The sequence below is a fragment of the Halichoerus grypus genome, chromosome 2 (assembly GCF_964656455.1).
Source record: "Halichoerus grypus chromosome 2, mHalGry1.hap1.1, whole genome shotgun sequence".
Lineage (NCBI taxonomy): Eukaryota > Metazoa > Chordata > Mammalia > Carnivora > Phocidae > Halichoerus > Halichoerus grypus.
Genome location: NC_135713.1, coordinates 92038063 through 92051420, shown reverse-complemented (window position 1 = coordinate 92051420; position 13358 = coordinate 92038063). Strand labels below are relative to the sequence as shown.

Genomic DNA, 13358 nt, shown 5'->3' with positions numbered 1-13358 from the left:
AAACTGACAAAACTGTTACCACAGTGAGATTTAATGTAACTTTTCACAGTGGTGAAATCAATCCCTTAAGTAGCAGAGTGAGTTACTGTCATGTGGGATAAATAACTGCTTATTCATTTTCTGTAAATCTTCTTTATGATATTAGGCAGCTTGATCAGTAAGGCTGTATTTATACTATTTTGTCATACACTGACCTCCACCATAAAAAATGGAACATGATTTTTTGTGGTGAATTTGTTATAGTACTTACTTGAGGTTTCTGCTGAGAACTAAATTAATTCTGTCCTTTAAAGGTCGATTCTTCTCGGGAATAGAGAACCATGTCTTCCTCCCCATAATCACCAAATTCTGTTTACCTAGAAAATCACATAAAAGGATATTTTGGGAGTATACATTTATATTTTCATATATTCATATACATATATACAGAGATATGATTGTCATAGTGACATCTAGTGGATCTGCATTAAAAATTAAAACAGGCTTACCAAAATTTACATTTATCACCCCATTTCCTAAATATAGTAACTATTTTTCCCTATGGTATTATTCAATTCATATCCAATATTTAGTTTTAATCAACTGCAATCATGTATAATAGTGAAGAGCCAAGATTCTGGGGCAAAGTGCTCAAGTTCAGTATATTCAGTCATCTACTAGATAAGTCATGTTAATCTTCTGTGTTTTACTTTCCTTATTTATAAAATGGAGATAACAGTAGTTCCTACTTCTAGGGTTACTGTGGGGATTGAAGAATTAGAAGATTTAATAAGTCTTGTTTAACTGTTTGATATGATAGTATTATTCATATTTGTATACTTTGTAGATTTATATTAATAGTCATACTTTTAAAGATAAGTGCTTAATATTCCACTCAATTAAAAAGCTAAAACACTTTCAATTGTGCTTCTATCTTTCAAGTATAATGCTTCTATAGAAATTTTATACACATAGCTTCCATTTTTGGTTTAATTACTTAGGAAAAAATCTTGGGAATCAGATATCTGGATCAAAGGAATATACACATTTCTGTAATTCTTGATATGTTCTGAGAGGCTATCAAAAGAAGTGCATGTGTCTGTTTTAAAGAATCATTATTAGCTTGATTTTATTTAGATAAAAATACTAACATTTACAAAATACAAGCTGTAAGACTAAGCATTTTTCTGTATATTGCTTCACTACTCATAACCAAATATTACCTCCAAATGTTAAGAAAAGTTTTTTCCTCTAAGAATTAAAACCCCAATAATTTAGGGTGCCCCCTATGCGATATGCACTGCATTTTCAAAGACAGAGCTTTAGGTGTTAGTAAGGAGATATCAATTATCAAAAATAACAGAGCCATTAGGTGAGGAATTCTGATGAGAGAAATGGTACAGACCTGGCCTAACAACTAAGGTGGAGATGATAAGTGAAGAGCATAGGGAGATATTGGGGGGCAGGGGGGAAAGAAAGAAAAAGAAAAAAGAAAAAAAAGCCAACACACCTTTGGTACCCTTCCATCCACTCATCCAAGAAATACTGTATTTACTGAATACCAGCAAACAGGCCAGGTGTTGGATGCTTTCCCTACTACTAGACCATACTTTGGATTCTAGAGAGTGGTTTATGTCAATTCCTTAAGATTCAAGCTATTGCTATCTTGTCTCTACTAGTGACCCAAGTGCCAGGTCCAAGGACTTGTATCTGTCCTGTTAAAGTTATGCTGCATTTGCTTCTGACTTACTATTTCCCTTTCACTCTGCTATTCCTTCTCCTATGACCAAATACATGTCTCTTAGGTTTTAAACGGGTATCCCACCACTATATTCTTTTCCTTGGTTGTACTCTTCTCTCCAGTGGCTCAATTCATCTACTTCCCTGTACCTGAAATTACCCTGGATATCCCACAAAAGCCTCAAACCTCAAAATTATCATTATTACAATTGCACACTGTTCTCCACTCCTTTATTCTCCATGTCACCCAGGATTATTCAACTGAGTATCTGAGAGTTCATCCTGGATCCCTTCCTGCATCCCCTTCGCGTTCCTGATCTCCACATTGAATATCATGGAACCGTTTTTTGGACTTTTCTCTTCTCCACTGCCCTCCTTCAGGCCGCATCATCTCCTGCAGGGGCTATGGCAAAGGCCTCCTCTGATTTCCTTTCTGTTTTCCTCACCAAAGCCTGCAGCTAGCTGCTAATTCTGCCCAGTACCTCAACTGTACGCCTGCCCATATAAAATTTCAAAGAACGTTTTGTTTTTTTTTAAAGGATATGACAAACCTTGGAAACTGCATACAAATGAGTGGTAAGACAAAGGGTCCCAGATTAACATGGACAACTTTTCATTTAAATAAAATCTGCACTGGTAAGCTTACTCAGCAAGATGTTTCCCAAACCTCAATCTCCTAAAAATCCCACATTACCTTCTAATGAGGAGGCTGTGGTCATTCTTTGGAAAAACTTGAATTCATTCCTACAAGTTAGACAAACAGCATTACTCAAAACATTATCCCGCGGGTTCTAGTTCTAACGCGATCCACAGACGCTGCGCTGGAGGGGTGGGGGGAGAGAGGGGGGTCTCCGGGACCCGGACTTTGTTCTGAGGCAGGGCGCCGCGGGGGGAAAACTCGCAGGGCGGCAGGAGCAGGACGGAAATCAATAACTTGGCCTCCTGGCTCCTGATGGCGGAAAGAAGCCCAGGCCCAGCTCCCGTCAGCTCGGGTCCCAAGTCCGACCCCCTCCTCCCCCCGCAAGTGTCTGCGTGACCCCGTCCTAGTGCCGCGATCAAAGGCAGCCCGCGCCAGCTCTCCCAAACCCAATCTACTCCCTGCCCGGCAGGTACCTGAGCGGGGGCCACGGCAGGTCCCCGTTCTTGCCGATGCCCATGTTCTGGGACACAGCGGCGATGCAGTTTAGCGTACGAACCATGATAGCAGCTGTAAACACCTCCCAGCTAGCTCACCAAATCCGGATTCATCCCGCCGAGCTTGGCGCGAAATTGCGGCCACCCCGCCTCCTAGCTCCCATTTGTGCAGCCGAGACTCCGCCCCCCGCCCCGGCGCACGGCAGAGTCGTGACGTGCTCGCGCCCGCAGACGCCGGGGACCTGCGGCCGCGGGCTCGCGCTTCCCGCTGAGCTCTGGCCCAGTGGCGTCACTCTGTGCCCTGCGATGTCGGGCCGGAAGCCTGCGTCGGGCCGTGCCGCTGCCACCAGCCCAGCGCCTGCAGGGCAAGCGGTTTTGAGCAGATTCTTCCAGTCTACGGGAAGCCTGAAATCTACTTCATCCCCCTCGGGTGCAGCCGAGAAGGCCGACCCTGACTCTGACTCCGCAGCGCCCCTAGCGCCCACTTTCCCGCCTCAGTTGCCGCCACGCGTGGTGGGTTTGGTCCGGGGCGGGGCGTGGCCAGCGGGGAGATGGGGCGGGGCAAGATGGGCGGGGGCGGGGACGGTGCTTCTGGGTGGAGCAGGAGGAGGCGGGGACAGTGCGCGAGAATCCGCGAGATGAGCCAGCCAGAAGAGATAGGGGCGAGGCTCAGAAAGGAGAAGGCGGGAAAGGTCAGGCCGGCCTCCATCCTCGGCGCGGTTCAAAGTTTGTAGTTTCCACTTGGAGTGATAGACTTGAGGCCAACATCACTCAGGTTCTTAATGGCAGACCCGAAACAGGAACTCAGGTCTCCTGACTTCCATTTTGATGAGCGTAGGGGCTTGTGGGCAAAGTATATATCTTTTAACCTCCATTCTACGCCCCCGCTCCCCCCTTTTTTTTTTAAATCTGGATTGAAGGTTGAAGAGCTTTATTTACCGTATTTGATATACTGGGTTAGGTGACTGGAAAAAGAAAATTGACTTTAAGTCTCTAGTTTTTAAGTATGCAACAGCGGTGCGCAGTATTTCAAGCTACTAGGGTAAGAGCAGTCATATTGTGCAGTTCCTCAGTGACTACACTTCTTGTAGCTAAGATTGTAAAGTTTGATACACAATTTGGCTGGATTAAGTTTAAGGTGGTGCAGATATGAATGGTTAGTCATTGAATCCTTCCTGTTGCTTGCCACCGTTAAACTGAGTAAAATAAGTAGTTTTGTTTTTACCAGGGACACTGCCACCAGGGAAAGTCTAAGGTTGAGCCCTCACTGGGGCTCCCTGGAACAGTATTTTTTAAACTGAGGATGTGATGGGACTCCTGTGTGGCTTAGTCGGTTAAGCGACTGCCTTCCGCTCAGGTCATGATCCCGGGGTCCTGGGATCGAGTACCGCATCGGGCTCCTTGCTCAGCGGGGAGTCTGCTGCTTCCTCTGCCTGCCGCTCCCCCTGCTTGTGCTCTCTCTCTCTGACAAATAACTAAAATCTTAAAAAAAAGAAATAAAACAGGACGTGGAAAGGGATTGCAGACTGACTGTTAGCCACCCTCCCTGTTTTAATATGGATGACAGCTTAGCTACTTCAAAGTCTTGTTCCCTTCATTTATATTTCTTCCACAGAGTAATTTCTCCTCTCTTGTTTTTGATTTTTTAAAAATATTTTATTTATTTGAGAGAGAACACACGTGTGAGAGCACACAAGCAGGGGGGAGGGGTAGAGGGAGAAGCAGACTCCCCGCCAAGCAGGGAGCCTGATACGGGACTCTGTCCCAGGACCCTGGGATCATGACTTGGGCTGAAGGCAGACGCTTAATGGACTGAACCACCCAGGCGCCCCTGTTTTGGATTTTTGATGATAGTCTACATTTCATGAATTGACCAAGATTTTATTTTACACCTACCATTTAGAGGGTATTTTGTGAAGGACTTAATTTTTGACAGATTTCCTGCCAGTACATAGTTTATAATCTTATGATATCTTCGGTGGTGAACATAAGCCAAGTTTGAACATGAAACAGTTAAATTACAATTAACATTAACATTTCAAAAATGGTAATGTTCTTTTATTATGTATCTAATTTCACCTTTCCTAAAATGGATATTTTTTTTAAAAAGTATTTTATTTGACATAGGTAAGTAGGGTGACTCAGGTTTTATAATCTGAGATAGGTGAAGGCTGATTGAGTAAAGAAAGGTGTCAGCCTTGGTTCTGATTAATGTTAGCAGGGCTTGAAGTGCTGAGGCTCATGACCTCCAGTCTCCACACTGTCTTTCATGACAGTAAGGAGAGTTTACCTATAGTTCTTTCCAGGGCTAAAGGTAGATGATTCCAAAAAGAGTGGATGGCAAGGACCTTGTTAGTCAGAAGTACGGTTTAAATTATTTCACATACATCAAGTTTTGAGATTAGAGATAACACATCATTTTCTAATATAGGTTGCAGAAATTGGCAGCAGTAAAAAGAGACCACTGGAGAGTGATGGGCCTGTTAAAAAGAAAGCAAAGAAAGTCCAAGAAAAGGAAGGAAGAAGTGATTCAATGATGTTTGGGAATGCTGGTGAGTCCTAGGGCGATGATTGTTCGTTCTCACTAGTCGTGGTACTGATACTGTATTCTCCAGAGAGCAGGGGAGGTTATTGGAGAGTTGCACCATTTTTTCCTTTATGGACAAAGGTCTCCATTGTGCTCGAGTAGAGTGGCCCCTCCATAAGTTGTGGTGTGAATAGGGCTTTGGGGGTGTGGAGGTAGAACTGGAGTTCTGCAATTTGGCTGTAGTTCTCCCCATTTTCTCTTTTATTCCTCCTGGCTAGTTTTTGTCCTGATTATAAAAGTAAAACATTCTTGTTATAAAAATCTCAAACGATACAGAAATATAGAAGGTAGACAACAAAAGACCCCATAATCCTTCCCTTTTAGTGAGACCTGGTAATTTTAGGGGGGCTAATGAATATTTTTCCAGGTTTCTCTATTTATACACAGCTGTGTGTATAAATATACACACACACACACAAAGACCCACAAATTACTTAGTAATAATAGAGTTGGCCCTTGAACAACATGGGGGGGAGGGGTACTGATGCCCTGCACCGTTGAAAATCCATGTAGAACTTTCTGACTCTCCCAAAACTTAACTACTAATAGCATATTTTTGATAGGAAACCATACTGATAACATAAACAGTTGATTAACATATATTTTGTATGTTATATATATTATATACTGTATTTTTACAACAAAGTAAGCTAGAGGAAAGAAAATGTTAAAATCATAAGGGAGAGAAAATACATTTACAGTAGCATACTGTATTTATAGGAAAAAAATCCCCAAGTGGACCCACATAGTTTAAACCATGTTGTTTAAGGGTCAACTGTATATTATAAGTTGTATTATACTATATGTACTAACTTGCAACTATCATTTTCCACTTAACAGAACGTTTTGAACAATTTTCAATGTCAGGACATGTAAATCTACCTTGTCCTTTTTTAGCACGGAAGTGCTCTTTCTGTATGCTAAAAGTCTTTGGATAAAACCACCATTCCGAGCTTGTGGACTTCTAGAGGTAGTGCTGGATTTATAGATGGTTGAGCAGTATTTCTTTAGTTCTTGGCCTCGGAGAATTTGTTATAAGGGATAACAGAAAATGCCTCTTTCTTCGTGATCCCCAGAAAATTAGGCAGAGATTGAGATAAAAGGAAAGCAAAAAAAAAAAAAAAAAGTCTCAATTCAGTGGATCAAGCATGTAAGATATCTATCCTTCCCCAAAAGGTAAAGTTTGGATTTAGGGTCAACATGAAAGCCTTGTATGAAATAAGTATAGAAATGGAGATGTATACTTAAAGAGAATGATAAATCTGATAATACCCTTTTCTGTTGTTAACAAGGCAATTGATTTAGAATGTTTTGAAATAAGACTTTTTGTGACTTGTTAAAAAATGGTGCTCAGGAAAAAGGGAAAAGAGCATCTGTCAGTCCAGCCCCTTCGTTTGTTTTCCAGTCTTATTTCTCCTTGTGCTTCATTTTGGATCAGTTCTCCTGCTACATTTTCAAATTTGGTAATCTTTTCTTCTGTGGTGTCTAATTTGCCATAAATCTCATTCAGTAAAATGTTCATCTCAGATACTGTACGTTTCATCTTTAGAAGTTCTACTTTGTTCTTTTAAAAGAAATCACCTTTTTCTCTACGTGAATTACATCTCAGTAAAGCTGTTACCAAAAACAAACAAAACCCAAAATCCAAATCTTCCCTTTGCTTCTCTTTGTTTGTGTTTTTCTTTACCTTTTTGATTATGTGGAACATTTTTATAATATGTTTTCATGTCCATATCTGGTAATTCTGTAATCTCTGTCATTCCTGGGTCTGTATCCCTTGACTGTTATTTCCTGCCTTTTTTATGTCCAGTAAGTAATTGTTTGGGTCATAGACACTTTGAATTCTGTGTTAATCATGTGTTGGGTTTTGTGTTTCTTTTTTTTTTTTTTTTTTAAAGATTTTATTTATTTATTCATGAGAGACAGAGAGAGAGACAGAGGCAGAGGGAGAAGCAGGCTCCCCGCGGAGCAGGGAGCCCGATGCGGGACTCGATCCCAGGACCCCGGGATCATGACCTGAGCCAAAGGCAGACGCTTAACCGACTGAGCCACCCAGGCGTCCCGGTTTTGTGTTTCTTTAAAGAATGTTGGACTTTGTTCTGGCACACAGTTAAATTCTTTGTGGATCAATTTGATCTTTTTAAGGATTGTTTTTAAATTTTGGAAGAGATGGTTTAGAGTAGTTCTGTTCCTAAAGTTTGATTTTTCTAGAGTTGGGAAGGAATACATAGTAGCAATAGCATATTATTATATAGTATTTCTACCACATGGAAAAAATGGACATTAATAACCTTTAGAACATAGGTAATAAAAAAAAGAACGTAGATAAGTAAAGTGTAGTAACAGTTTTAAAAAACGATGAGGTTTGAGTATTTATTACCTTTGTTTTTAATACAATTTATTTAATTGTAAGTTTACGTAATCTAATTTGTAATCATGGCTGTGTTTGACAGCTGGCTTACAAAATTCTTGAAGGTTTAACAGTGGGCTCTAATAAGCCAGTATCAATTGGCTTCATCCAGCACACCACTGGTCTTTCTCTGTGAGCTAGCTTGAGTTTCCTCATAGCTTGAGTCTCCAAGGATGAGCACCCTGAGAGTCAGACAGAAGCTGTATTGAATTCTAAGAGCTAGCTTCAGAAGTTAACATGCCTTATGCTGTTGGATGAGTTAGTTACAAAGGCTTGCCTTTGTTCAAGAGGAGGGACTGTCTATCCCACCTCTCAGCGCCAGAGTGTCAGCATTACATTGTAAGAAGAGCAAACAGGATGGGATATATATATCTGGCCTTCTTTGGTAAATAAAATCTCCTACATGGGTCAAAATTCAGAGTCGACTTTTTATGTTGTTAATATTCTTATTTGAATTACAGATAAACATAGTATAGAACTCTATCTCAGGAGTATTTTGATAAATACAAATCTTCATTATCTTAATGCTTATAGTATATGTGCTACTGAAGCGAGCACTATCGTAATGATGTATAAATAAATTCAGATTTTTATGAGTACAACCCCAAGACTTGTAAACCACCCCCATCCCAGGAAAGTTTTTTAATATCTGTAGGAGGGAAGTCCTTGTATAATATACACACTTACAGTATACTTTTTTTTTTTTAATTTATTTGAGAGAGAGAGAACGAACAAGCAGGGAGAAGGGTCAGAGAGAGAGGGAGAAGCAGACTCTGCTGAGCAGGGAGCCTGATGCAGGGCTCCATCCCAGGACCCTGAGATCACGACCTGAGCCGAAGGCAGACGCTTAACGACTGAGCCACCCAGACACCCCAGTGGTATTGGTCCTTGGTTTTCTTCACTACTGGTTTAGGATTTAGCTTTCAGGTGTGCTAAATTGGTTATTATTCATCTATTTTTTCTTCTAGTTTCAGATTTTTTATTTGCACCTGTCACTTCTCCTTTTCTCTCTGTCCTTATGTCCTAAAAAAAAAAAAAAAAAAAAGAAAAGAAAAGAAAAAAAGAAAAACCCTACTATAGTTTGTAATGGGGTTTCAGGACCAAGTGAAATTACACGTATGTTTCAGTATGCTATCTTTACCCTAAACCCAAATGTTTCTTTATTTCCTTATCACATTGTAGTTAGATTCATTGCTTTAGTGAGAAGCTCCCTCTTTAAAAATCCTACGTTGGTTATGAATTGACATAATGAGAACAAAATACTATTGTTATATTTTCTTCTGATTTGCTAACTAAGAGCCAAAGAAATGTCTGAGGCCCAAGAATGTTTTAAAGTCTCTGGAAAAATTGAAAAAATTCTGCTGCGATTCTGCCCCTCCTCAACGTAGAGTTCAGACAGAGCCTCTCCAGGAGAGATTTGCAATTCTGCCAAAATGTACTGATTTTGACGATATCGATCATCTACGTGCAAAGAAGGCAGTTTCTTGTGAAGATTCCAAATCTCATATTAGTCAAAAGGTATGTGTTTTGTAGATGAATATCCAGTTACTCAAATCAGTAGGTTCTGAGGTGCCATTAGGTTCTGTGGGTTCACACAAGGCAGTGGTTCCCAAACTTGGCTAATCCAGATTAGCTGCGGGAGCTTTTGCATTTTAGCTTATTTATTTTTTAAGTCCATGGAGATTGTGATTTACTATGTATTAAGGAAGGAAGAATTGGTTTGTATTAAAACAGAACCAAAAAAAAAGCCCCTGGGTGATTCTGATGTACAGCCTAGGTTAAAAATCCTTGGCTTGGGGGGATTCTTACTGATGAATACAAGCACAAGTTTTATAATCCTCCTTATAGTTACCATGATGGAAAACCATAGGCAATATATGTGGGTTTTGAGGTTTTTAGTTGAAAACTTGGTGATATAAAGTAAATTCAAAGGCAAACCAAACATATATGGCTCTTTACTTCCACTGTTATATGATATATTAGTGTTTTTCAGCATTGCAAAATCAAGGAATTTAACTTTTGCTCTGTCATTAACATCTACAATTCAGAACAGTGGTTCGCAGGCCAGCTTTAAATTAGAATCACCTGGAGAACTTAAAAAAATGCTGATAACAAAAACCTTCAGAATCATACTGGTTTTCGCTAAGAACGGAGTATGAATATTGTTTAAAAGCTCTCATTTTAATGTGTAACCATGGTTGAGAGCCATTGAATTAGAGAAATTAGTTTTTTTTTGAGTCATTTAAATGAATTGGATTTTTAAAAAGCTATGGACTGAAAGCAATGGATTTTTTACTCATAAAAATACTCACACCAACATAATTTTTTTATGTAATTTTCAGAAGTTTACACTCCTTCCCACAAAATCCAGGTTCACGAACTCCTCCTTCATCCAAGCTGAGATCTATTGACTTATTGTAGGTCATCAGGAAAAAAGGTGTTTTTGTTTTTATTTTTAATCTCTTTAAATACTTAGAAGCAGTTCACTTGAGTGTAGTGGTCATAAAAATATTGATATCAAAACATTTGTCTATTAAAGCTCACTTTATTAATTGGAGAGTTTACCGTAGGGCTTCATGAGAGCTTGTTTACCATTACTTTATACATAAAATGACCACCTTGGTATTTCTGATTCACAGCACATTAGAAGTCACCAGTTAGAAGGGACACCTAGAAGTGTAGTACATGGACGTCATTACAGGAGATAGCTGACTGATGGCATGGAAGGACACAGACAAATGGTAAAAGCTACTAAGTGAAGTTAAATGGCCAGGGTCTAGGGTCTGGGACCATTAGTGTGGGAGTCAACAACTCCATAAGTCTTGATAGGTTTTGAAATTCCCATTTTAACATTCTGAGAAGTATTTCCACCCAAATGGTAAAAAAAAAAAAAAGTTGCTTAATACTCAAGTATTCAGATTGACTTATTAGTATAAAAGTTTTTTTCTGGGGGCGCCTGGGTGGCTCAGTTGGTTGGGCGACTGCCTTCGGCTCAGGTCATGATCCTGGAGTCCCTGGATCGAGTCCCGCATCGGGCTCCCTGCTCGGCGGGGAGTCTGCTTCTCCCTCTGACCCTCCCCCCTCTCATGTACTCGCTCTCTCTCATTCTCTCTGTCTCAAATAAATAAATAAAATCTTTAAAAAAAAAAAAAAAAAAAAAGTTTTTTTCTGCATGCCTGCTCTCATTCCATATGTGAATAAAGCATAAAGTAAGAACTTTTTTTTCTAGGAAATATATTTTCTTCAAGTATATGGTATTCCTGGATTTTACATAAAAGACATGGAAACAAATGAGAGAATCCATCAAAGTTAAAAGCAAATGCATTCTCTCATCTGATACATTGACTTACCCTTCCGTTGCCACACCTTCCCACACCTCACCATCTCATTGCTGATATTTGGAGATTTGCTGGGCTGCACTATTCAGATAATTCACATCTCTACCTCCTATTTCAGCTAAGCCAAATTTTTATTTTTTTTTAAATTTTTTAAAATTTTTTATTTTTTTAAGATTTTATTTATTTATTTGACAGAGAGAGAGAGACACACACACACACACGCAGTGAGAGAGGGAACACAAGCAGGGGGAGTGGGAGAGGGAGAGACAGGCTTCCCGCTGAGCAGGGAGGCAGATGTGGGGCTCGATCCCAGGACCCTGGGATCATGACCTGAGCCGAAGGCAGACGCTTAATGACTGAGCCACCCAGGTGCCCCTAAGCCAAATTTTTAAATGCAACTGTAAAGTACATGTTGCTGGGCTTTCTCTTGGATCAAGGTCCTCTCCCTTGGCCCTATAGGACATTTCTCTTTTTCTCTTCTCTTCCTCTGCTGATCACTGGTCTTTTTTTTAAAGATTTATTTATTTGAGTGGGGGAGGGGCAGAGGAAGAGGGAAAGCGAGAATCTCAAGCAGACTTCCTGCTGAGTGTAGAGACCAGAGCCCGATGTAGGGCTCCATCCCAGGACCCTGAGATCATGACCTGAGCTGAAATCAAGAGTCAGACACTTAACCGACTGAACCACCCAGGTGCCCCTGATCATTAGTCTTTTAAAGATTATTTATTTATTTTTTTAGTAATCTCTACACCCAACGTGGGGTTCGAACCCATGACTACGAGACCAAGAGTTGCATGGTTTTCTGACCGAGCCAGCCAGACGCCCCTGATCACTAGTCCTTTAGGCCATATATATGTATTTTTTAAAGATTTTATTTATTTATTTGACAGAGAGAGCCAGAGAGCACAAGTGGACGGGGGTGGGGGGAGGCTGAGGGAGAGGGAGAAGCAGACTCCCCTTGGAGCAGGGAGCCCACTCAGGCTCGATCCCAGGACCCTGGGATCATGACCTGAGCTGATGGCAGATGCTTAACCAACTAAGCCACCCAGGCACCCCTTTTAGGTCATATTTTTAATTCCAGGCATAGCCGATAAATTTTTAGATGATGGCAGTGACACAGTGACAGTTAGCTAGAAGTCAGATTTATCCTACAAATTTGTCTCATTTTATCTTTTGTATAAATAAGTCTCACAAGCAAGGAATTTGCCCTATGCTCTAAACTGGAATTAGTTACGGTTTTCACATATGAAGGGAAGGCTAGCAGGAATACTAATGTTGAAATGTGACCTTGTGCTTTATACTTTTCAAAAGCTCTGTGTCATATCTCTTTACCAAAAAAAATCATGCTTCTTTCTTGTAATCAAGATTTGTGGAATGTACTATCTTTTAGACTGTGCTTGGAAATTTGAAACATTAAGTGTAGCTTTAACTGATGGCATACTTATTGAAAGTGGTCTTACCTACTGTTGAGAGAGAGACATTCATGCCTGCTCACTCTTTGTGCCTTACACATCTAGGAATAAATATGGAAGAGAAAAATGTTAATTACAATAGATTTAATGAAATAGAATTTAAAAAGAGGTGTATAAAACTAAAATGTTTAGGCTTTTAAAATTTGCTTAAATAATTATACAGTAGTTTAGTTTGGCTCTTTTTTTTTTTTTTTTTAGTCTTTTACCCTGAAAAAAATTTCAAACCTGCAAAAAAGTTTACCTGAATATACTATGTATTCCTGTAAACTTTCACTTAGATTCACCAGTTGTTAGGTTTGTGCCAAGTTTGCCTTCTCTCTCTTTCTGAAAACTATTATTATGGTTAATACTTTCTAAACTATAAAAATCTTTTGGTTGCCAGGATAAGACACTTTCTGATCGCAATCCTTTTGGATCATCACACATGGGTGATGACAATTTACAAAAAACTTCTGATCCTAAGCCATCTAACAAACGGACCAAAAGCATCTACACACCTTTAGAATTACAATACATAGAATTGAAGCAGCAGCAGAAAGATGCAATTTTGTGTGTGGAATGTGGATATAAGTATAGATTCTTTGGGGAAGATGCAGAGGTAAGTTATTTTTTCAAATACTTCTTCATATTCTTCTTGTCCAGCCTGAAATATTTTCCGATATTTTTGTTTCATTTTCTGACTTTATAAGAGGACCAGTGTG

The 13358-nt window shown here is 39.8% G+C and overlaps 2 protein-coding genes across 9 annotated transcripts in view; one reads left to right on the top strand and one right to left on the bottom strand.

Moving 5' to 3' along the window:
• The window catches only part of DHFR (dihydrofolate reductase), a 45977-nt gene extending 42840 nt beyond the window's left edge, over positions 1 to 3137 (bottom strand). For 2 of the 3 annotated variants that reach the window (XM_078067119.1, XM_036067626.2), the window contains exons 1-3: positions 2833 to 3137; positions 2414 to 2463; positions 251 to 356 (exon numbers count right to left, since the gene is read on the bottom strand). In XM_078067119.1, the coding sequence (XP_077923245.1) occupies positions 251 to 356; positions 2414 to 2463; positions 2833 to 2918 (242 nt within the window). In that variant the 5' untranslated portion in view covers positions 2919 to 3137. The remainder of the gene's footprint in view (positions 1 to 250; positions 357 to 2413; positions 2464 to 2832) is intronic. The other variant, XM_078067120.1, reaches the window with a different exon arrangement.
• MSH3 (mutS homolog 3) overlaps positions 1 to 13358 on the top strand; it is a 236554-nt gene that overhangs the window by 53949 nt on the left and 169247 nt on the right. For 3 of the 6 annotated variants that reach the window (XR_013445733.1, XM_078067113.1, XM_078067111.1), the window contains exons 1-4: positions 3098 to 3366; positions 5285 to 5405; positions 9148 to 9368; positions 13040 to 13255. Coding sequence is in view for 5 of the 6 variants with exons in the window: in XM_078067113.1 (XP_077923239.1) it covers positions 3160 to 3366; positions 5285 to 5405; positions 9148 to 9368; positions 13040 to 13255 (765 nt within the window). In the remaining variant the exon portion in view is untranslated. Of the gene's footprint in view, positions 1 to 3097; positions 3367 to 5284; positions 5406 to 9147; positions 9369 to 13039; positions 13256 to 13358 lie in introns of those variants that run through there. The other 3 variants (XM_078067112.1, XM_078067114.1, XM_078067115.1) reach the window with 3 other exon arrangements.